Raw genomic sequence first — 24,959 nt, 5'->3', positions numbered from 1 at the left:
GCCTCCCACATGACACACCCATGGCTCAAGTCACTTTCCTTCATGGTGTTCATTGCAGTTGGTGATGGCACCTTCATCGTGTGGTCACTGAGTGGATGTGTCATGCTCCCGGGCTGGCATGCCTGGCTTTCCTCATTGTTATATCTCCTCCTACCCTCAGCAAGGGCATGTAGTAGGTGCTCAATGAATGTTTGTTGAATATTGATGGAGGTGGGCAAGGACGTCTGCTTGCCCACCTCCATCAATAGGCTCTGTTTATCATTATTGGACATTTCTGCCCATTGCTGTGAATGTAAGTTTGAATGTTTTGCCAGATGCTTTCTCATTTAATTCTTACGACTGCCTCTGAAAAGGCTCTAGTATCTATTCCCATTTGACAGATGAGGAAACTAAGGCTCAGAGTTTAAGCAACTTGCACAAGATCACACAGCATGTAGATGACAGAGCCTGTTCTCAAACCCCATCTATTTGATTCCAGATCATGGGTTTTGTAACCACAACACCCTTTTCACAGATAAGCTAGGGGTGGTGGGTCCTTACCTGATGATGGAAGTGAAACTCAAAACCACAGTGACTGAAGCATCATAGGATGAAGACCCAGGCCCACAAGACCCTGGAGCAGGGATGGCCTGAATGACAGGGGAGGAGTGGGAAGGAGGGGCCAGGAGGAGAGAGCATCTCCGATTTGTGTTGTGGGGAGGCATGACGGTCACGGAGCATAAACAGTAGAAATGCACAGACCTCACTTCTGCCTCTGAGGCATTGAGAATTCAATACCCAGAGAGAATGAGATGATGTCAGATACCATGCATGGAGGAAGGACCAGGTGATACTGAACAGGAAAACAGCTGTTTCCAGGGAAGACCTGTTTTGAGGGGGCACATCCCTGTTTGAGTCTAATCATTCTCAGATGCTTCGATTCCACCTCCACAGTTTCTCTCATACCCCAGGAAGGGAAGGGAAGGGAAGGGAGCAGGACTGGGCAGGAGGAGGAACTGAGCTTCCACGAAGTCAGTGCAAGCCTCAGCCCACCCTATACCTGGAGCTGGGATGGCCCTTCAGAGTCATCCTGAGCAGTGCCAAGCTTTTATGACCCTGGGTTGGTGAGTCACTGGATGTAGGACACCCCAGGAAGGAGGTGTCACCTCTGGGGAGGTGGTTGTCCGTGGATTCTCCACATGCCTAAGTCAATGTCATTGGGCTCCTTTTGTGCCAGGCTCTGGGCTAGGTGCTGGAGACACAGATGCAGGGGAAGAGACAGGTAACAATGTCATCAGGTTGTCCCCAAGCAGGACACTCCCATATGCTACTGAGCACTGCTGGTAATGGCTGAGACAGAGGTGGCAGCTATGGGGCTCTGCTACCAGCCTTGGGAGCGGGGCAGCAATGGCTCTAGGAAAGACTTCCAAGGAGATGACCTGAGTGTGTCTTTAAGGAAGCAAGAAAGAAAAGTTAGCCAGGCAAAAAGCATGGCACCATGAAACAGCCAGCATGCAGTCAAGTATTATTGGAGCCTCAAGTGAGGGGAGCAGCCGTGAGAGGGGGCAGGAGAAGAGGCAGGGCTGCTCCATGAGGGGCCCTACATGCCATGCACAGAAGCTAGGGAGGCACCTGAAGCCTTAAAGGGGGCTATTGGGTGAGCTGCTGCAAGGCTCCTCTCCATGTGGATCCCCATCTACCAGTTCTCCTCATCAGGGTTTCAAAGCACAGACCCGATCATATCACCCCAGAGGAGGGATAGAGCCAACTCTTGAGTTTTCCGAAAATCTGAGGAGTGAGTAGGAGGCAGGGAAGGGAGGACAGGAAGGGTTAGGTCAGAAGGAAGATAAGAGAGTGGATGGTTGCTGGAGGGCAATGCCTTGGGTTTGGTGCAGGGTAGGGGGTGTGATGTGCCCCCGGGAACTCCTCTTCAGGAGTGAGTCTCACTCCCCTAGGTATGGGGAGGCTGCTAGAAGTAGTGCTTCAGTGCTTAGCTCTTTGGAGGTTGCCTCTGCTGAAGACAGCCACCTCCCCGGAGGCAACACCTCCTTTCTGGGGTGTCCTACATCCAGCGACTCACCAACCCAGGGTCATAAAAGCTTGGCACTGCTCAGGATGACTCTGAAGGGCCATCCCAGCTCCAGGTGTAGGGTGGGCTGAGGCTTGCACTGACTGCGTGGAAGCTCAATTCCTTCTTCTGCCCAGTCCTGCTCCCTTCCCCTCCCTTCCCTCCCTCCCTCCACTCCTCCTCCCGCCACCTCCCTCCCCTCCCCTTCCCTTCCACAGGTGTTGAGCCTGAGAGCAGTCCCTGATGGATCTCCTATGCATGAATACCTCTCAGAGTCTGCTCCTGGGGAATCCCACTGGGGATAAGGAGGGCCAGAAACACTTGCTAGGTGCCCAGCTGATGGGAATGACCCAGCAGAATGTTTGGGGGCTGCCATCAGTGAGAGACATGTACAGTACTCAAGGGATCACACAAGGTCGCAGGAGGGATGGACAGGCCATCTCGTCTTGAGACAGAAGCAGAAGCTGGAAGCAACTTGGGGTGGCGAGGAGGTCAGGAAATGGAGGGACTCACAGTCTTGACATTTTTTTCCCCTGTGCAGCCAGAAGTAAGGTTGGCTGCTGAGGGGATGGGTAGATAGTAAAACAATTACCAATGAAAGTAATCACCGTAGTGCATGATAATTATTGCCACAGCAGTGGTAAGGCGTGCAGGGCTTCAATGCATGGATAGGAGTTTACCAGGCTGTGTGCCCACAGGGGAAAGTCATCATGGGCAGAGAACCCAGCTGGGCACTGATGTGAGGAGATGGGGGTAGAATTGCCAGATGAAATACAAGATGGCAGATGAACATAAATCGTATATAAACAATCAATTTTTTCTTTTTAGTATAAGTATATCCTGTGCAATATTTGGGACACACTTATACTGAAAAAACTATCCATTTTTTATCCCCTTCTGGCCCCGTCCCTGCAAGGAGCCTTATCTACCAGTGGGTCCCCCACACTTCCGCCAGGTATTCTCAGGTTCCATCTTATTCCTCCTTTACTCAACCACCTCTGGTGGCTCCCCATTGTCCAAACCCTCAATTGGTCATTTGAGGCCCTCTGTTTCCAGACCTTCAGCTACCCTCTCAACCCCATTCTTTTTTTTTTTTTTTTTTCCTTTTTGAGACAGGATCTCACTCTGGTTGCCCAGACTGGAGTACAGTGGTAAGATCTCAGCTCACTACAACCTCAACCTCCCAGGCTCAAGTGATTCTCTCACTTCAGCCTCCGAAATAGCTGGGACTATAGGCATGCGCCACAACGCCTGGCTAATTTCTGTCTTTTCAGTAGAGTCAGGGTTTCATCATGTTGGTCAGGCTGGTCTTGAACTCCTGGGCTCAAGCAATCTGCCCGCCTCGGCCTCCCAGAGTGCTGGGATTACAGGCATGAGCGACCGTGCCTGGCCTCAACCCCATTCTTGAACCTCTACTTTAATCCCCTGCCTCCGGGTTTTTTCCTCAAGCTGTTTCCTCTGCCTACTCTGCACTCTCCCAAATCCACTCTTCCAGGAAGTCTCCTAGATCTAGATTCCCTGTGGGTGGATAGAAGTAGTCATTTCCACTGATTAGCAGCAGTAGCACTATTTCGCTTCTCTGAGCCTTCATTTCCTTGTCTCTAAAATGGGCACAGTACTGTCTCTCTCATCAGGTTACTGAGGGGACAGGAGACTGTTTAGAAAGCATCAAGTACACCCTTGAATGCTGGCACCCTCCCTGACTGTGCCTAGATCACTGCCTGGCACCCAGTGGGCACAGAGGCATGTTTGCTGAATCAAATCAACTCAGAGGTCCCGAGCTTTTACAGTTTTTAACTTGCTTCTTGGAATTACCATACCCAACAGTGGAACTTGGAAAAACTCAGTTTCCTGTATTAAGATGATCTTAAAAGGGATGCTTAATGAGGCCACCGTAATTTTTTGTTTGTTTGTTTTTGCTTTGTCACCCAGGCTGGAGTGCAGTGGTGCAATTGTGGCTTACTACAGCCTCCACCTCAAGCAATCCTCCCACCTCAGCCTCCCAAGTAGCTGGGACTGAAGGTATACACCACCTTGCCTGGCTAAATTTTGTATTTTTTTTGTAAAGAAGGGAGTCTTGCTATGCTGCCCAAGCTGGTCTCGAACTCCTGGGCTCAAGTAATCTGCCTGCCTCAGCCTCCCAAAGTGCCAGGCCACTGCAATTCAGGCTGCATAACAGATTTCTCCCCTGTAGGTAGGGGCCAAACCAGCTCCCTGCAAGGGCCCATTTTGGACCCAAACATGGCGCCCAGTCTCTCCAGCTCGAAGCAGGTAATATCTGCCACTCACGTGTCTGTCTCAAGCCCTCCCGATCCCAGACCACGAAGGATGATTTCTTATAACTATTACCATAATTACCCAACTGCAACACTATAGAGAAGCGATTCGATGAGCCTGTGATTTTCGCAGTTACTTGTCTCAAATAAGTCACCTGAAGTTCATCTGCCATCAGGATTCATGGCTGTGTTCAGTAATCGTAGGGAATTGTTTTACTAATAACAGAGGTATCTTGATCTAATTTAGTTTTAATGCCAGGAGGTGCCCTCCCAAAATAATCAGCTTCAGGGCAATTCCAATTTCCAGGTTTGTTACACGTTCTGGATAGAAGATAGAAGGAGGCTGAAGTTACTTCTTTATCACTCAAAGTCATCTAGAGGTGACATGGTATCCTACCTCTATGTGTGTGTAGAAGAATGCAGGGAGAGGCCCAGCGACAGCAAGCCAGGGTGGGCTCCCAGCCAGAGGAATGACTGGAAGACACTGATGAGTTAGGACCGTGTCAAGTTAGATCCATAACTAGAGTTCCTGGAAGAACCCTAATTTTTCTTACACCCATTCATTAACCCGTTCTATTAAAAAAAAAAAAAAACAAACAAAAACAAACAAAAACAAAAAAAACCCCTAACCCTCACCCAGGCTGGAGTCCAGTGGCATGATCTCAGCTCACTGCAACCTGTTTCCTGGGCCCATGCGATCCTCCAGCCTCAGTTTCCTGAGTAGCTGAGACATCAGGTATGCACCACATGCCTGGCTAATTTTTGTATTTTTTGTAGAGACGGGGAGCTTGCTGCCCTGGCTGGTCTCGAACTCCTGAGCTCAAAGCAATCTGTCTGCCTTGGCCTCCCAAAGTGCTGGGATTATAGGCGTGAGTCACTGCTCCCAGCCAATGATCTGCATTATTTTATTCCATTTTGACCATCTCTCCTTAGCAAGACCTAATCTTTGCAGTTATTAATAGAGTCTAAATAATGATAACAAACCCTCGTGCAGCTCTGTTTTAAGTGCTTTAATCCATATCAACTCATTACATCCTGTGAGGGAGGTGAATGCTACTATTATCCTCATTTTGCAGATGAGGTTAAGAAACTTGCCTCAAATCACATATCTAGTAAGGGGCAGAACTGGGATTTGAACCTTCCCCAAGTTCCTATGCAAGGAAGAATCCTGAACCCACCAGGAATTGTTCAGCCTTGACTCTGTGCTCTCACTGACCCCTCGACACTCTGGGATAGAGGTGTTGTTAGCCGCATTTTACTGAGGAAGAAACTGAGTCTCAAGAGGTCATTGATTTGGCCAAGGTCAATGCAGTGAGTAGATAAATGCAGGAGTTGGGACTTGAACTCTGAGATTCTGATTCTAAACCTAGTGCTGCTGGGCACAGTGGCACGCGCCTGTAGTCCAAGCTACTCAGCAGGCTGAGGCAGGAGGACAGTGTGAGGCCAGGAGTCGAAGGTTGCAGTTGGCTAGGATGGCACCTGTGAATAGCTACTGCACTCCAGCTGGGGAAATGCAGAAAGACCCCACCTCTAAAAATAAGTAAAAATAAATAAAAATAAACCCACGGCTGCCTTGTCCAAAGCTGGGAAATTTATGACGTGTTTTTGAATGGCTTTGCCAGCAGGCTAGCTATCATTAATTAACTAAGTGCACGGTGATCGTCCTCCCACAAACCCCTCTCCAGCCACTCTGTGCCCCGCTTCCCACTTTGGTCCTCTTTTCTACTTCCCACCCCTTGCTCCAGAAACCAAGTGTCCTTTGTTGCTATTCCCTGTTACCCAACAAAACCTACTTTCAGATTCCTGATCTTTCCCTCATATGTTTATACTTTCAACAGAGGGCTGTGTGGTCCAGCAGGAGGGGCCAGGAGCTAGAGGTAGCTCTGTCACTCTGTCCTCCCTGGGCACTTAGGATGAAACCTATTTGTCTCTAGGCCTTGTCTTCCAATCTTTACAAGGGGAAGAGGTTAGACCAGTGTTCTTTAAACTACTTAAGCCATGGAGCTCTCATTTTATTTATTTATTTTTTAGAGACAGGGTCTTGCTCTATTGCCCTGTCTAGAGTGCAGTGGTGTGATCACATTATAATTCACTGCAGCCTCAAATTCCTGGGTTCAAGTGACCCAGAACCCTCATTTAAATGAAAATGTTCAGGCAAGCCCAACATTTGTATTGCTATTATTATTATTATTATTGTTATTGTTATTGTTATTATTTTGAGGCTGGGCATGGTGGCTTACACCTGTAATCTATCTCAAAAAAGAATTCATTTATTTGTTTGTTTTGAAGAAGAGTCTCACTCTGTCGCCCAGGCTGGAGTGCAGTGGCAGGATCTCAGCTCACTGCAACCTCTGCAGGACCAGGTTCAAGCGATTCTGCTGCCTCAGCCTCCCCAGTAGCTGGGATTACAGGCATGCACCACTAGGCCTGGCTATTTTTTGTATTTTTAGTAGAGACGGGGTTTCACCATGTTGGCCAGGCTGGTCTCAAACTCTTGACCTTGTGATCCGCCCGCCTTGGCCTCCCAAAGTGCTGGGATTACAGGCATGAACCACCATGCCCAGCGTCAATGTTTGTATTGTATCAGATGCCAGTGAGCTGCTCTAGTCCAAGTTGGGTTCAAGGAAGAAAGTGTCTCCTACATGCCAACTTCTGAGCTTCTCCTTGGACATGACAGGAAAACCACTGGCCTAGACAGAGCCTATAGGCTCTTGGGGCTCTTAGAGACAGGAATCTAGGATCCACGGATGGCAGGTGATGCCCAAAGTGCTATGTGGGCAGCTAAATGCCCACCTGGGACCCCCCCACCCATCCCCCCAACACCTGTCCTGCCTTGTTGGCTAAACTGTAGAGGGGCCTGCCAGCAAAGCCAGCCTGTGCCCAGGACCCTGACTCTGGGGCACTGAGCTGTCCAGGGGTCTTGCCACAGAGAAATGGTATCTGCTCTGATGCTCAGGGTGTGCCGTCTGTTTGTTCTGGCACGTTCCTCAGTGGCCAGAAGAGTTGGCTACTCCCCTACCCCTGTTACCCTTTTGTTTTCTCTTTCTTGGCCTCTCCCTTTTCCTTTTTGTTTTTTAAACAGAGTCTCACTCAGTTGCCCAGGCTGGAGTGCAGCAGTGTGATCTCAGCTCACTGCAAACTCCACCTCCCAGGTTCAAGCAATTCTCTTGCCTCAGCCTCCCAAGTTGCTGGGACACTACAGACACCTGCCAGCATGCTCAACTAATATTTTGTATTTTGTGTAAAGACGGAGTTTTGCCATGTTGGCCAGGCTGGTCTTGAACTGCTGACCTCAAGTGATCCACCCACCTTGGCCTCCCAAAGTGTTGGGATAAGGGATGAGCCACTACAGCTGGCCAGCTTCTCCCTTTTCTAAAAATATGTTTTGTTTTGTTCTGTTTTCATTGCTCCTTCCCCTTCCCCTTCATCTTTCAACAAATGCTGGCTGGTTGCTGGTCTCAAGCTTTCTGTCCCAAGCCTAAGGCTACAGGGGAATGAGATAAACATGAGGGCTGCCCCCAGGGCAGAGCCTTCACCTGGAGACAGCTGCATCCTGTAGTGACTGTGGCCACCACTGCACTAAGAACTCAGTCACAGGGGCTGGGAAGGCTTCTGGAGGCAGTGGTGAGCAAAGGGGCACCAGCAGGTGAGTAGGAGTTTGTCCCGTTTGTGGGGTGGGAATGAATGCAGGCAGGGAGGAGTTAGGTGTTTCCGGCTCAGAAGAGAGGCTTAGCCAGCCCAAGCGTTTGAGGAGCTGTCAATCGCTAGATTTGGCTGAAGCATAAAGTGGTCATTGAGGGGCTATCAGGAGTGGGACATGGTAAGTTGCCCAGGGCGCCGGTGGCCAGGGGTCTGGAGAGGCTGTTCCAGAGCTGGGAATAGATCCTGAGGGTTACGGGGGCGCCAGTGGAGGTTTGCAGCAGGGCATGTGGGGCCAGAACTGTATTGTAGAAGTGCACCTGGCTGCCCACAGTTGGAGGTGGGGAGACAGTGAAAATGGGGCTTCCCTTCCCTTCTCACCCCCCACAGCCTGCACCCTCCTCTGAATGCTCTGAGCAGCCCTGGTTCCCTCTGAGACTCAGCATGGGGACAGAAGGAAGGGGGCTTTGGGCTGCCGGCTGCTCATCCCACCCTGGCCTGGCCCCCACCTCAAGGCAGTCCCTGAGCTCTTCACCCCCAGGACCATGAGTCAGGAAAAGTTCAAAGCTTGCTCTCCCCCAGCTGGGATGTTTTGATTTCTGGGCCCTCTGAAAATGGCCCGTTTGTGCTGAGATGCTCAGGCAGATTAGCTTCCAACCCCCTTTCAGCCCTTTCTATCTGAATCCTGGCTCTGACAAGCCCCTTCCCCAGCCCTGCAGCCCCTCTTGGCCCCAGATGACTGTCCTCACTTTCCCCCACAGCCCCCCACTGTGGTGAAGGAGGGGGAGGTCCTATCCCCAAACACAAGCTCTTTTGTTCCAACTGGCAGCTTGGCCCTCGGCCCTGCACCCGCTGCTGGTGGGGTTTCCTAGCACTTAATGAGCCCGGGGTCAGCTGAAGGATGGGGAGTTGGCATTGAGGGGCTGGGGACGGGGGCTGGAGCACAGGCGATTTCTGGCTGCAGCTTTGGACCTGTCCCTCCTCTGCTCAAATCTCTCCCATGGCTCCTGCCTACTCTACTGGGACTGCTGAGGTGAGCAGAGACCCCAGGCTCCTTGCAGCTCTCACACAGCCTCGTCTGCCTCTCCCTGGAGCAGGACTAGGCACTTGGGCTGCTCAGTGCAGACTCAGAGCAGGGATGCACACAGTGGGAAGCACGCAGGCTTTGAAGCCAGCAGGACCAGAGTTCAAATCCTGACTCTGCCACTTCCTGGTAGTACGACCAGGGGCAAATCACAAATCTCTGTGTGCCTCAGTTTCCTCCCCGTAAAATGGGGCTACATTTTCCGACCAGAGTTCTATGAGCTCCAGCACAAAATGCTCATGCACTTTCCCTTCCCTTTCTCTTGTTCCTTAAGAGTCTGGCTGGCTCCCCTCCTGAAGGTACAAGGTGCAAAGAAGATAGTCAGAGCTGTCTTCCTCCTCCCCCACAAGTTGAGCGTGCACTGGGCTGCCAAGGACAGTGGGGCATGAAGACCTTTAATGCCACTAGATAGAGAACTGGAGGCTGAGCAGGCCTGGGGTCGGGGGTAGCCAGTCCAGGAACCCACTGCCCCCTTGGCTCTGGGTCTTCTCGGCCTCCCTCCTTGGGCTAGGCTTCTCCTGCTGGGATTGTGAGCTCCCAGAGGTGGGCAGCCACCCAGCCTCACCTGAGCTGGCTCAGGGGTGGTTTGGGTCTTAGGAATTCCAGGGAGACGCAGCACAACCCTGTTCCTCCCTGCCTGAAACTATTCAGGGCTCCTCCAGGTGCAAGATAAAGCCCAATCTCCTGATCCCGGCATTTGAGGCCACTACCCCAGCCCGGCCGACCTCTCCAGGCCTGCCCACCTGGATTTTGGGGGGCAGCCTCACTGAATCACTCAAAGTTCTTAGATGGGCTGCCGGACGCGGTGGCTCACGCCTGTAATCCCAGCACTTTGGGAGGCCGAGGCAGGCGGATCACGAGGTCAGGAGATCGAGACCACCCTGGCTAGCACGGTGAAACTCCGTCTCTACTAAAAATACAAAAAAATTAGCTGGGCGTGGTGGCGGGCGCCTGTAGTCCCAGCTACTCGGGAGGTTAAGGCAGGAGAATGGTGTGAACTCGGGAGGCAGAGCTTGCAGTGAGCCGAGATCCCGCCACGGGACTCCAAATAAATAAATAAATAAATAAATAAATAAATAAATAAATAAATAAATAAAAGTTCTTAGATGGGCTACTCTGTAGTTCTCAACTCCAGGCCTTTCCTCTGTGGTTCCCTCTGCCTGTTCACTACCTCCATCCACCAAGCCAAACTCTGGTGTTTTGTTTTGCTTTGTTTTTAGAGATGGGCTCTCCCTATGTTGCCCAGGCTGGTCTCCTAGCCTCAAGCGATCCTCCTCCTTTGGCCTCTCAAAAGTGCTAGAATAGCAGGCACAAGCCACTGTACCTGGCCTTAGGTCTCTGGTTATCTTTAAGGTCAGCATCTTCTCCTTCCCACCTACCCCCAGAGGCCTCCCCACCATGGGATGTCACTGTAGCCTTGAGTGCCTATTCTAAGCGATTCCTTAAGGCAGAGACCCAGCCTCATGCTTTCCTGGGTGCATGCTTCCCCTCTAGCACTCAGCATGGAGCTGGCACAGAGAAGGCACAAATTAAAAGAAGTGAACCTGGGTAGTGAACAAAGACCAGGGCTCCAACAGTCCTCCTCCAATTCCAGCAGCTGCCCCTTAGAGTCACCTGGTGGGGCAAGGGAGGAGGGAAAAAAGAAGGAGGGTTGTAGACATTGCAATATCCAGGCCCCTTCTAGACTAAACTGAATCCAAATCTCTAGGGTAAGGCTGGGCATCGTTCCTACCCAGAATGATCCTGAGGCATATCAAGGATTAGAACTTTCTGGAAGATTCAGGTCTCCCTCCTCCCACCCAGGTGCAGTGGGCAAGGTGAGGCCAAGTCCTGCAGGAGGCTTTGAGTGCTCCTTAATACCCCACTGTGTTGCATTGATTGGAGAAGCGCTTTATAGCTTGCAAAGTACTTTCACTTGCATGGAGTCATTCATTCATTCATTATTCATTGAACAAATATGCAGAAAGTGCCGGGGCCACAGAGATGAAGCTCCAAGGTGTGTGGCAGAGACAGGTGCGTGGACTGACAGATTGATGAACAAGGCCATAAGGTGTGACAGGGCTGCCCCCAGAGCCCTTAGCAGAACCGGTCAGGGGCACAGAGGAGGAGGGTATTGAGCCTATGTTAGGGAGGTCCCCTGGTCTGAGTGGTACTGGCAAGGCAGAAGGTCCAGGTAGGGGCTGGCAAAGGTGCAAGTGGCAAAGGTGGACTTGGTCCTGCCATGGGCAGGGGTATGATGACACATAGATGTGAGGAGGGACGGTGGGGACTGCAGAGGGCCTGGCCTGGGCACCTGGTGGCTTAGCTGGGAGCCTGCAGGAAAGACCGAGAAGGGATGAAGAGAGAGGTGAGAGGAATGTCAGGAGAGGAGACGGTGGGGTCCTCGTTGCGGGGGTGGGTTGGTGAGAGATTCAAGCAATGGTAAACACAAATGATTATAACAACAGCCGGGATCGACTGAGGCCTCATTCTCTGCTAGAACAGTTCTCATAATTTTTAAAATAAGCATGAACACTGTTACTCCTCTCAGTAACCTGTGAGGGGAGTACCAGGGTAACCATCCCATCTCACACGTGGGAAAACCGAGATTCAGAGAACATCATTTCCGCTGGTAAGGGGCAGAGATCTGATGGTGTGGGGTTCCAGGCACCCTGCCCTGACCTACCCCCTACCAGAGCCTCCGTGGAGAGGACTGTAAGATGACTCCCTGAGAGAAAGCCCTGGATTCTGCAGTTGGTATTCCATTGGTGGGCCCGGTCAGAGCAGCTTTGAGGCAGGGAGTGGTGTTGAGTTGCACGATGCCAGTGGGGAAGCAGAGATCAGGAGAACATGGGCTGGTAATCCCAGCTACTCGAGAGGCTGAGGCAGGAGAATAGCTTGAACCTGGGAGGCGGAGGTTGCAGTGAGCCAAGATCGTGCCTCTGCACTCCAGCCTGGGTGACAGAGCAAGACTTCGTCTCAAAAAAAAAAAAAAGAAAAAAGAAAGAAGAAGGACATGGACCAGAGAGGATGAGGCAGTGAGGATGGGATGGGATGGGAGAGACTTGGGCTCTTTGCAGGGCTGGAGAAAGGGCCAGCAAGGGGGTCCTCATACAGGCAGGAGGGTGGGCAGGAGATGCAGAGCCCAGGGAGCAAGGTTGGCCTCAGCTGGGGAATTGACGGAGGGAGAGGAGAACTGAAGCAAAAATCCCCTGGAGATTGGCAGGGCCCCGGAGAAGCTGTCGGGGGCTTGAGCCTCACTTCTCTTTTGCTGCCAGGCACAGTAGGCCCTCGGCTAAGTCTTTGTGGACCCCATTCTGCTGGGGAGGGGGAGGTTTGCAGGAGTCACTAGCGGGAGAGGAGGGGAAGCGGGGAGCAGGGAGAGCCCAGCAGGAGGGAGAAAGAGAGAGAGAGGCAGAGATAGAGAGAGAGAGAGATAGAGATGATTGAGACAGAAAGACAGAGAGATAGGAACAGAGACGGAGAAACAGAAAGACAGAGACAAAACGAGACAGAGATAGACCTAGAGAGAGCCTCTGAAAGGACTGCCCAACCCCTCCCTGCTGTCAGGGACCAAATCTGAAAGAAGAGGCTCAGAAGGGGTTGGGGGACAGCCACCCCTACCCCACCCACCACAGAACTGGCAAATGAGAGACTAAAGGGTCTTCTGAGCAGGGCACCCACCCCCAGATTCCCTGGTGCCTTGGCTTCAGGGCCATAGAGTCAGCTTAGCTTCTCAGCCAAGGACAGGCCTTCCCAGGAGGGAGGGATCTCCACCTCTACCCCCGCCTGGGGGCAGGAGAATCCCAACCTGGGACAGTCCCTGAGGACCCCTGAGTGACGCTCTGACCTTGGGCTGCAGGGCCTAGAGTCCGGTGCCTGCTCCCTCTGCTGAACCACCTGCCCTATTGACCTCTGGCTGCCGTCTGGCTCCCTCGGGCTGTGGTTTGAGGACCCTGCCCTCCACCACCACCTAAGAGCTGTGTCCTCCATTTTCCATGCCTAACACCCCACCATCAGCAAAGGGCAGTGTGAGGCCATTTGTCACAGAGACAGCATGGGAGGAGAGAAAGAGGGTCTTGGGCAGGGCTGCAGGTGGCACAGGCACCCCCAGCCATGTCTGTTCTTGCAGTCCCTGGCGCTGGCTTTTCTGGGGCACGGACCGACTCTTTCTGGTGCAGTGTCTGTGGAACCCCAGAGCGGGAGTGTGGGCCCCACGCTCTCACGTGCTCACTCACGGGCTCCTGAGGAGACAGCCTGCCGAGACAGAGGCCCACTGGCAGGCACACCGTGGAGCTCCTGCACTCACGCACGCCTGCCCGTGTGGGCAACACAGAGGCGCCCTAGGAATGTAGGTCACCGGCTGGAATGCTTCGAGCCTGGGGTGCTGGTGATCCGGCCATCCAGCACCCGCTTCCAGATTGGACAGAAATCCACCCCCCTTCCACCCGCCTCTTTCCCCGCTCTGCCGAGACAATCTGACCCAAAGCTCCTCAGGCTTGTGTTTTCTCTCCTCCAGAATCCCACTGGCTGGGGCTCTGTCCAGGGGAGGGGGCAGGGCTCCTTGTCCATGCAGCTTCTTCTCTGTGTCTGTCCCTGTGCTGGGCGATGCGGAGTCTACAAGACATGGAGGGATGTGGCTCCCACTTTGAAGAGGACATCTCTAAGGCAGAGTCCAAGAGATGTCCTCAGACCAGAGGCGAGTAATGGTCAAGGGGAGAACAGAGCCCTGCTTTGTCAGGGCCAGGCTGGCTTCCTGGGGGCGGTGATAGGACCCTGTTTGGGCAGTTGAATAAGGGCTTCTGCAAGCCTGGGAAAGGGAGTGGTTCTGACACACACCGAGAAGGCCCCAGCAGCTTCTCTCCCTCCCCTCTGGAATCCAGGCCTCTCTCAAAGGTGACTGTCACCAACTCCTCTAGAGATAGCCACTGGAGGGCCCTGCAGGCCCTTCAGACACAGCAAGCCCAGAACATCGTTCCCCCTTCCACCCCACAATCTGCCCTTCCACCCAGGTTCCCCTGTCAGTGTGGACACCAACATCTCCTGCCACACAGGCCAGAGATCAGGGTTATCCTGACTTCTTTCTTTACCCACCCAGCCTCCCCTCCAAGTTTTCACTGTGGTTCACCAAGCAGCTCACAGCTCAGAGATGCAAATGGACTTTACTCATCAAAGTGCAGTGGGGTAGCAGAAAACCCAGGGAGCCTAGTCAGCCCAAATAAGCTAGTCACGGAAGGCTTCTTGGAGGAGGTGACCTGAGCTGAGACTTCAGGATGGGCAGGATTGACCAGGTTGGAGGGGTAGTAGGGAAGGCTAAGATGAAAGAGTGTTTTAGGCAGGGGTAACAGCAAGTACAAAGGTGAGGGAGAGACAGAGGCATATTCAAGGCAGAAATTAATTCATGATGGTGAGAGTGGCAAGAAAGAGGGGTGTGGCTTGGAGATGAGAGCAGAAATGTATCTGCAGGGTCAGACCATGAACTGCGTTAAGCCCTGTTAATGAGTTTGGATTTTATCCTGCTGCAGTGGTGGGCCTTGTGAAGTTTTTTGAATGCCTATGTGTGGCCCCTTCTGGCTACACATGAAGGATGAGTTGGGGGGACAGGTAGAGATGGAGAGCCCCAGGAAGAGGCAAAGCAGCTGTGCAGGTGTCCAAGATGAGGCCTGGCCTGAAGTGGGGGCTGGGAGATGGAGAGTCGGAGTGGATCTCTGGACCTCTTAGGAGGTAGCATGGACTGTAAGCAGGCCTGGTTTCATCTTCTCTGACCTCCATCTTCCCATGATGTAACAGGGAATGGACACAAGGACCTCGGGAGAACCTTCCCCTGGGGTCTCCCCACACCTTAGCCATTTGCTATTTGTTCCAGCCTCCCTGGGCTTCCAGAGGTGAGACTTTGGGAGGAATCCCAGCTGGGAGGACCACAGCTCTGGCTTTGGAAGACCCAGGGTGGGCTCAGCGGCCCAGGGCATTCCACCCAGCAGAAGGAATGGACTGGACAGTGGGAGCAGAGGGCTGGACTCTGGATATCCTGCAGTCAGCCTTGGGAGGCCAGTGAGGGGAAGCTGGGGACACACTGGGCCTGATGCATGGGGTCCACCTGCCTCTTTGGAATAGGGAGGGCTGCGGCAGCCATCCAGCAACCTGAGCTTGAGTCAGGCCCTGTTACTTGAAGGACTGATACTCAAGCGAGTGTGTCAGTTTCTTCCTCTATAAAATGGGAATTGAACAATATGCCAAGAAACACATTTGGTGGTAGGAAAGCTTAGGGGACACGGATCATGCTACTGATTGACTTAAAGATCTGTGACTCTGCACCAGGTCCCATGGCGGAGGAGCCAGCCTGAGGCGGTGGCTGTCCAGGACCACAGAAGAAGGAAGGATCTATCCTGCTTAGTCCTCAAGAGAGGAGCCCTGCGCGATGGCTGCTGTGGTCCCCATCCCTCTGAGGCTCAGAGAATCAACGGGCCTGGCTCACAGGTCACATGGAGGCACAGTAGATAGAAGCCCAGGCCTGGGGGTGTTAAGTGCAGTTCAGGAGGGGCTCTCCAGGAGCCTATGGGAAGTGAAATGACCGCGACCTATGCACACAGGCGCTCCTTCCCTTTCCCTGTCCCTCTCTCTGGGGACACCAACTCTTCTCTCTTGAGCTTTATCCTGGCTCTTCCCCGTCCAGCTTCAGGCACAGGGACTCCCTCCTCACCCGCCACCCCTCACTGCAGCCTCAGCCCCTTACCTTGTTATGAGGCCAGTTGCTCAGGCTTGTGTGCGGAAATGACCGGAGCCTCTCCTGAGCTGGCCTCTTTGTTCTTTATTGTCTGTTTTTCCTGATTGAGCCTCTTCCCAGAGTCTCAGGGCAAGGGGAGCGGGCACGTGGCTCTACCACGCATCCACCTGCCCAGCTGGGCAAGTTCAGAAGCCCCCCGCATGGCTGGCCAGCAGAACTGAGGCTCCCCTGGGCATGGGAAAGGGCCCTGGATTGGGAACCAGGAGACCCAGGGGGGTGGTGGGAGCAGCCCAAAGTGGAGAAAGCGCACAGCAGTCTGGGAGTCCTGGGTTTGAATCACAAGTGTTCCTCAGTCGCTGTGTGGCAGGGCCCTTCTAAGCCTGGATTGTCTCATCTGAGCTGTGGGGTTGTTCCTTCCTCTGTGAGGAGTCGATGGAGAATATTTAGCAGAGAGCCAGGCACACAGTAAATGCTCATAAACGGGACCCCAGCTCTGCCTTCTTGGCCTAATTTTTTCACTTCTAGAAGGGCTCCAGGTATGAATGTGGCATCTCTTCTTTGATTTTTCTGAGACCCAGGCAGCCTGGTCTAGGACAGAGCCCTTGAACAAGATGGAAGGAATCTAGATTCTGGCATCCCTTCCCCATTCCAGACAGGCTAGGCTGGTGTCAGTTTCACAGATGGGGTAACGGAGGCTCAACAAGAGCCCAGGTCTTTGGCTGGCACCTGTTGAGTGAGACGAGTGGCAGAGCCAGGAGGAGGCCTCAGAGGAAGGGCAGGCCTAAGCAGGAGAAGCGAGATGATGAATGGGAGGCCAGTGGCCGGACACATAGCTATTACATTTTACGATTATTATCTGTCACCAGTTGAAGCTAATCCCTTTGCCTCTCAAAGGAAGGCCCAAGGAGTCATGACGTCAGGCCCCCTGATGACATCAGGCTATTGTGGCCTCAAATTGTCCTCTCTTTAGACCATCACAGGCCCACAGCTGAGTCTGCCTCTCGCCTTGCCCAGCCAAGCTGACATGGCTCCTGCCACATCTGAGCTGCTTCAGTGAACGCTCCCCAGGAGAGGGGATTTTCCACCGGCACAGAGAGGGGCCTCCAGGTGGCAGCTTTGGCACACAATGGCTCTCAGGACTGCAGCAAAATAAAGATATCAGGCTTTGTGGCTGGAGCGAGCTGGGTTCAAATCAGTGCACTCACTATGTGATCAGGGCCAGTCATGTAACCTCCCTGGGCCTCAATTTTCTCATCTGGAAAATGAGGCTAACAGCAACCCACCAAGTGTATCACAAGGATTCAGAAGACAATGTAGGCCAGATGCAGTGGCTCACACCTGTAATCCCAGCACTTTGGGAGGCCGAGGTGGGCAGATCACCTGAGGTCAGGAGTTCGAGACCAGCCTGGCTCACACGGCAAAACCCCATCTCTACAAAAATAGAAAAATTAGCTGTGCATGGTGTTGCATGCCTGTAGTCCCAGCTACTCAGAAGGCTGAGGCAGGAGAACCTCTTGAATCCAGGAGGTGGAGGTTGCAGTGAGCTGAGATCATGCCACAGTACTCTAACCTGGACGACAGAGTGAGACTCTATCTCAAAAATAAAACAAAACAAAACAATGCTGGGCACGGTGGCTTACTCCTGTAATCCTAGCACTTTGGGAGGCCAAGGCAGGTGGATCACCTGAGGTCAGGAGTTTGAGACCAGCCTGACCAACATGGCAAAACCCTATCTCTACCACAAAATTCAAAATTAGCTGGGCTTGGTGACGCATGCCTGTAATCCCAGCTACTTGGGAGGCTGAGGCAGGAGAATCGCTTAAACCTAGGAGGTAGAGGTTGCAGTAAGCCGAGATTGTGCCATTGCACTCCAGCCTGGGCAACAAGAGCAAAACTCTGTCTCTAAAACAAACAAACAAACAAACAAAAACAGAAGACAGTGTAGATAAAGTGCCTTCGGATCCTGGCATGGAGTAGGTGCTTACCGAATGATACTGGTTATTACAGCATCAGCACTTGGAAGTTTACAAGCTCACATCCACCTGCTTCTCTGCTGGGATCTCCCAACAACCCTGGGGTAGATGCCCATGCTGGTTGTCATCAGGAAGAAATGGAAAGTTCTGAGCTGTTGAGCTGCCTGCTCCACCTTCATGATATCCAAAGCAACCATCCCCTTCTGGAGGGTTTATCCCAGCGGGCTATCTGAGCCCAATCGCCTCCTGTATGAGTCACAGACTCCCCCTGACAGGTGTCCAACCTCACACTCTTTTGCCTCCTTACCCCTCCAGAGCTCCAAGACCACCAGGAAAAGAGGCAAGACAGGGCTGAGTCTGCCCGTTTGTCAGATGAGGAAGCTGAGGCTAAGTCAGGGCAGGGACTTTGTCCAGGCCACCCAATAACAGAGAGAACTGGGACGAGATGCAGGCCTGCTCTCTTGGGGCATGGGGCCCAGCGCCCTCAGCTGACAGCTAAGGGACCAGAAGTCTGGAGTCGGGGAGGATGCCTAAGGATGCGGAGCAAGTTAAGGGCAGGATCCAGCTCATGCTACTCATTAATTCACTCACTCTCGCTCACTTATTCATTCATTCATTCACTCATCCACTGAGTATGTATGGAGTGCCTTCTCAGGACCAGTGCTGTGCAACACCCTGAGAACCCAGTGGCGGACAAGATACAGCTCCTGCCCTCAAGGGCCTTATAGTCTCCTGTGGGAGTCAGGCCGGTGAGCAGGCAATGAAAATACACCCTGGCAGAGGAAGCACCAGGAGCTGTCGGCAGGGTACAGGTAGGAGGTGGTACCCATGAAGTGGGAGAAATAGCAGGACTCCAAGAGAACCTGAAGAAAGTATATTTTGCAGGGCAGAGCCTTTTCTTTTATGCTGGCCACTGCCAGGCCTCCCTCTTGCCCCCTTCTTTGGAAATCACAAGGCAGACAGAAAGGACATGCTTCTCTGAGCTGGACTTTTCACACAGCTCCAAGGGGCTGGCACCAGAGGGGAACAGTCACATCTTGTCTGGCCGTCACCCCAATTTACACCTGGGGAAACTAAGGCCAATCACAAGGGCTCTGCAGGGGTTAGTGCTGAGTTTCCAAGCTCTCCTCTTCTCCTCACCTTCCTGCCTCTGACTGTCCTGTAAAACAAACCTCTGCACCCGTGTCTGCTCCTCTCTGCAGCCGTGTCTGAGCCCTTCCTGGCCTTGCTCTAAGGGGCTCCCACTGCCAGACCACCCAATAGGGCTCTGCTCAGTCCTGCCTGCTAAGAGGCTTAGGCCTCCAGAACTTCAGTGCCAGTGGCTGCGGATTCCCCACCATGCCATGGCCAAACCCTTTCAGCCTCTGAACACCTGATAGATGCAATCGGAGCTGGGATCTTCACCAGAAGGGCGCTTTGCTCAGCTTGAAGCAAGGAGAGGTGTCCAGAGCCTCACCCCCAGATTTGCAGCTCCCAACCCTTCCCCATCCCCATCAATGTTCCCTAGCCCCCTAAAGGAGCTCAGCTTGCCAACCCCTGGCTGAGATTGTAAGTATCAGAGAATGCGCTAAAGCATCACCAGTCTCCATGCCTTTTCACCCGCTGTTCCTTCTGCCCTGGATTGCCTTTCCTCGCCTCTTTGCCTGAACCAACTGCATTTGTTCACTCACTCTTTCAACAAGCATTTGTTGGATGCTTACTCCTGACAGGTGGAGAACTGTGCTCTGGGGATCCAGAGAGCTTAGAGACTCGTGGGAGACACAGGTGAAACATATCAGCATGCAATAATGTGTAGCGCACATATGAACACGTCCGTAAAGGAAAAGTAGGGCTGTGAAAGTGAGTCTCATTTGATGCATTGGGGGAACATGGTTTAAGGACGGCTTTTCTGAGGAGGTGACTTTTCAGTTGATACTGGGAAGAGGAGGAGGAGTTAGCTTAGGGAAGAAAAAGAGGAAGGGTGCCCAAAGGCCCTGATGGGAGACTCAGCTTGGGGACATGAGGAAGGTCAGATCCGATGGCTGGAAGCGAGGGAGTGAGGGGTGAGGGAGGAAGAGTTCAATCATGAAGGAGCAGAGGAGGCAGGCCCTGGCGAAGGGACCCTGTGGGCAGCAGCAGGAAAGAGAGCCCCAGGAGAAGGGGCCAGCCAGAGAGAACGGGAGGAAACTTCGAGAGCACCCTGTCCCAGAAGCCAGGCCAGCACTGTGGCTCATGCCTGTAATCCCAGCACTTTGGGAGGCCGAGGTGGGCAGATTGCGAGATCCCAGGAGTTTGAGACCAGCCTGGGCAACATGGGCAAACCCTGTCTCTACAAAGAGTACAAAAATTAGCCAGGCATGGTGGTGCGCGCCTGTAGTCCAGCTACTCTGAAGGCTGAAGCAGGAGGATTGCTTACACCCAGGAGGTTGAAGCTGCAGTAAGCTGTGATCATGCCACTGCACTCCAGCCTGGGTGACAGAGAGAGACCCTGTCTCAATAAAAAAAGGAGAGTGTGGTGGACTGAACATGTGTATCCCTCCTACCCTCAAGTCATATGTTGAACTCCCAATGTGGCTCTGTTTGGAAATGGGGCCTCTAATGAGTAATTAAGGTTAAATGAGGTCATAAGGATGGGTCCCTAGTAGGATTAGTGTCCTTATAAGAAGAGACAAAAGGATCACAGCACTTTGGGAGGCTGAGGCAGGTGGATCACTTGAGCTCAGGAGTTTGAGACCAGCCTGGGCAACAGGAAGAAAACCTGTCTCTACCAAAAATACAAAAAATTAGCTGGGCGTGGTGATGTGCACCTGTGGTCCCAGCTACTCGGGAGGCTGAGGTGGGAGGATAGATTGAGCCTGGGAAGTGGAGGTTGCAGCTGAGCCGTGATTGCATCACTGCACTCCAGCCTGGGTGACAAAATAAGACCCCATTTCAAAAAGAAAAGAAAAAAAAGAGAGAGAGAGAGAGAGAAAAGGGCTGACTGCTTTGGCTCACGCCTATAATCCCCAGCACTTGGGACCCTGAGGCATTGGGATTGCTTGAGCCCAACAGTTCTAGACCAGCCTGGGCAACATATCAAGACTCCATCTCCACACAAAAAAATTAATTAGTGGGGTGTGGTGGCATGCATCTGTAGTCACAGCTACTCAGGAGGCTAAGACAGAAGGATCCCTTGAGCCTAGGAGTTCAAGGCTACAGTGACATTTGATCACATCATTGCAAAATGTTGTTATTATTTTTGAGACCGAGTCTTGCTCTCTGTCGTCCAGGCTGGAGTGCAGCGGCATGATCTTGGCTCACTGTAGCTTCTGCCTCTCGAGCTCAAGTGGTTCTCATGCCTCAGCCTCCCGAGTAGCTGAGATTACAGGCATGCACCACCACGCCTGGTTAATTTTTTGTATTTTTAGTAGAGATGGGGTTTCACCGTATTGGCCAGGCTGGCCTCACACTCCTGACTTCAAGTGATCCACCTGCCTCAGCCTCCCAAAGTGCTGGGATTTCAGGCGTGAGCCACTGCGCCCAGGCTTCTGCTTTAATTTCTGTTTCTGAAAACTTTGTGGTGTGAGTCACTTTGTCTATTTTGTTACAGCAGCCTGAGCTGACCAATACAGAGGGAATCATTGACTTCTTCAGTGGCGGAGTCACCTCTGCCAGGAAGTCTTTCTGGAATCCAAGTATGGGGTTAGGGCTTCCACGTGCCTTGACTTCCCCCATCAGAGCACCTGCCTCTCTCTCAGATTAGCCTAGGAATGTCACAAGGTTTGATTTGTTCTTGAACCCCAAAGCCTAGTTAAGAACCTGAAAGTAATTGTTAAATGAACGAATATAGAACCAGGGCTCAGACTGGGGAAGTGACTCACTGAGACTGCAGTTTTCCTGTGCTGCCCTGACCCAGGATGGCCTCCTTCAGCCCTGGACCCCTGAGACTGGCTGGGTGGGAGACCTTGGCTGGAAAAGCCGGACTCCTCTCCAGCTGGGCCTGGGATTGCTCCCAGAGAGAGCCTGGGCTCCACTCCATGCCTGCCCGTCCCTTTCCTAAGGCCCCCTCTGTCCCTTTCCTCTTCCTCTTGAATCCCTTACCTCCCTGCCTGGCTAGCTTCCAGGAGATCAGCAACCGGCCTCGTGACAGGCCAGGACAAGGAGTTGATTGTGCACAGGGTCTTTCTGTGAGGGTGGAGGCAGGGCAGCCTCAGTTTCCAGCCTTGCCCAGCCCAGAGGCTGCTACTAGCAAATCTGGAGGACAGCAAGTGGGGGCTGTGGGCTCCTGAGATATCCCTGGCTGGGGCTGGTCCTCCCCACCCGCTTGTCTGCCTCTTCAAAGGTCAATGCCCTCCCTAGGGGAGCATCCATACATCCAATGAGCCGATACCCATCCCTATGCCATGCTTCCAGTGAATAGCTCTGGAGGCAGGCAGGCCTGTCCCACACCCTCAGGCTGTCTGCCCCTCGCCTCCCCAAGGACTGCATCACTCTGAATTTAGTCTGGGATTGTTTGTCTGTCTCCCATTCCATACTGGGAGCTCTTCCAGGCCAAGGGCTGCTCTCCCTATTTTTTTCCCACTCTCCTCCCTTTCTCTTCTCCTCCTTCCATTCACTAAGCACCAATTATTTGTTAGGACTGAGTTCCTCATTCCTACACACCCCTGACCCTGACACGGGGTTTGGCGCACGGAGGTCACTCTGCATGCATCAACTGCCCCCCACCACTGAGTGCCCAAAGATGCCAGGTCTGTGGGCTAGGCCTTGCCAAGCTTCCCTGAGGGCTGCAGCTCCAAACGTGGCAAAGGGCCCCTCTCCTTGGAAAGGGCTGAGCTCCTGCAGGAGGAAGGAAATTTGGCCTTGGATCTGTGCCAGGCAGCCAGGCCTGGATGTGGTCGGGGAATATCCAGAGAAACAAGAGCTTGGTTTTCTTTGTAGAACTGTGGTCTCAGGAGGACCTGAGCCCCTGGAAGGCTGACCTGACCCAAGCTGGGATGAGGTCGCCCTGCAATTACCACCTCTTCTGAGGCCAACAGGCCTTCTCCCTGCTGAGTCCTAAAACCTGCTGCCCCACCCCCCTCCCCATGCCCAGCCTTGGTCCCTCGGCCACACTTTTGCACTCCTGCATCCCTCCTTGATTGTCCAGAGACAGCCAGGCTGTGCTGGGCATCCCAGCCAAAAGTGAGCTCTCTGGCCAGGCTGAGCAGTGCAGGAGCTGAGTTACTGCATCCCTGGAGCCCCAGGCCCACAGAAACCGCCACGAAGGAACCCTTCCGCGTCTTTTAAATCCCTGTTCCATACTCTGCATAGTCTCTGTCCCAAGCAACTTTTCCCCAATAATGCATGCAGGGCTTCCAGTGGCCTGGGCAGCTGCACAGGGGCAGCTCCCCGGTGGCAGCCACTGGGGCCCTGTCACACGGGGAGTGCTTTCAGCATGAGCCCCGGCCTTTAATTACAAGGTATGTTCCTGTTGCCTCTTCCATCTATATTTATCTGTAGGATTGCACTAATTGAATTCCCCACAGCACAGGGCAGGCCTGGCGAACAGCGAGGCAGGCAGACAGGCAGGGGGGCTGCAAAACTTCCTTCGTTTCCTTCTTGGCCAAGAGCAAAACAGAAGCAGCTGAGAAACTCTCTCTCCCTCCCCTGGACCTTGTCAATGCCTGGAGTCTGAGGGGCTGCCCACTCCAGGGACCCTCCAGCCCTGAGCCTCATAACCCAAGGCATCCATGCCCACCCATGGGTCCCAAGACCAGACAGTGCCCAGATGCCTGACTGCCTCCCTGCTTCAACTCAGATTCCTATAGCAGAGAACAGTCCGTTGAGCAGAGAGGCTGAAACCCCCAACTCTGCACTTTGCCGGCACCGTCTTACCGTAGGAGTCGTCTTGGTCCAGGAGGGAGTCGGGCTCCATGGCATGTGGGCCCCCAGCCCCTGGCCCCACCTGATTTATGAACCGAGGCTGTCTCCATGAGCGTCTGGGTTCCTCCTTTTGTATTCCATCTGGCGGCTTTTCCAACTAGATGACTGGGTATTCCTGCAAGCAGGCCCCTTTCCAGCCCTCGCCTTCATACAGTACATTTAAAGTAGCAGTAACCTCTTTTTCCTCCCCCCGCAGCCTGACTGGAAACATTAGAAGGGACTGAGGCAGTGAGATGTCTAAAATAGGAAGACGCCGGGACGGTTGGCCTGGCTGCCCGTGATGCTGGCTGCGGGGATCTGGCCCGGCTGTGCAGATGGAAAAGCTAAGAGGTGAGGCTGAGATGGGCTTAGCATCTGGAAGCCGCCTCTGGGGCCCAGGGGGTTTGCAGAACGCGGGGAGCCCAGCCCTCCAGGGGAGGGGTTGGGGGGTCTGCTCTGTTTACCCCCAGTGCCCAAACCCCAGGGGCTTCTCCCAGGCCCTGCTGGAACCTCCCACTCAAATCTGTTCTACAGACATTTCCCGCAGTGTGGGGGATGCAGAAATTGACTCATCCATCCATTCAGTTAGTCACTAAATATTTTTTGAGCATCTAGTCGGCACCAGACACCGTGCCCGGTGCTGAGTTTGCAGCAGGGAGCGAGGCACAGTGCCTGGCTTCTTGGAGCTCACAGGAAAACAGGTCATTGCAGCACAGTGTGTGATGCAAGAGCTGCAGGAACACACAGAAGGGGCACCTCACCAGGATGGACGAGGTGGTCAGGGAAGGCTTCCTGGAGGAATGGGCACGTAAGCTGGGGCCTAAAGGATGAGCAGGAGTTAGCCAGGTACAGAAGGAGAGAGTGACCTGTGTAATAGCCCTGAGGTGAAAGGGTGCATGGGGCGTTCAGTGCCCCCCTAACAAGTTCCAGGTGGTTGGTGAGAGATGGGATCGGAGAGCCAGGGAGAGAGTCAGGAATGGGTTGGACAGGGCCTTTGGGGATGGCTCCAGGCCTGCCCAGAGGAGGGTCCATGAGAATGACATGATCCGGACTGTCCTCTGGGAAGGCCTCCCTGGTGACCTTGTAAAAGAGGGGAAGCCGCCAAGCCACCAGGGCAGAGGGAGATGCAGGCTCCACAGCCACAGCTGTAGGATCCCTGGGTGCTATTTATTAAGCAGACGCCAGAGGTGGGCACGGTTTCGAGTACTGCCCACATTGTCTCATACACTCCTTACTCTGGTCCCTTCCAGGAGAAACTGTGGTTCTCCTATTTTACAGATGGGGACAATGCAGTTTAGAGAGTGATGTGACTTGACCAAGGCCACAGTTGTGAGTGACCTCCAGGGCAGGCATGGACCCCACAGAGGGCGTAGCCTTG

General features: G+C 53.2%; 1 protein-coding gene across 2 annotated transcripts in view; it reads right to left on the bottom strand.

The window, feature by feature from the left end:
- The window catches only part of DAB2IP (DAB2 interacting protein), a 216,341-nt gene extending 192,446 nt beyond the window's left edge, over positions 1–23,895 (bottom strand). For both annotated transcript variants that reach the window (XM_021927191.2, XM_021927193.2), the window contains exon 1: positions 23,555–23,895. In XM_021927191.2, coding sequence (XP_021782883.2) covers positions 23,555–23,594 — 40 coding nt within the window. In that variant the 5' untranslated portion in view covers positions 23,595–23,895. The remainder of the gene's footprint in view (positions 1–23,554) is intronic.
- Between the last annotated feature and the right edge of the window lie 1,064 nt (positions 23,896–24,959).

The sequence above is a fragment of the Papio anubis genome, chromosome 13, assembly GCF_008728515.1.
Source record: "Papio anubis isolate 15944 chromosome 13, Panubis1.0, whole genome shotgun sequence".
NCBI classification, from domain to species: domain Eukaryota; kingdom Metazoa; phylum Chordata; class Mammalia; order Primates; family Cercopithecidae; genus Papio; species Papio anubis.
The sequence above is the reverse complement of the archived record's forward strand: the minus strand, read 5'-3'. Positions and strand labels throughout refer to the sequence as shown.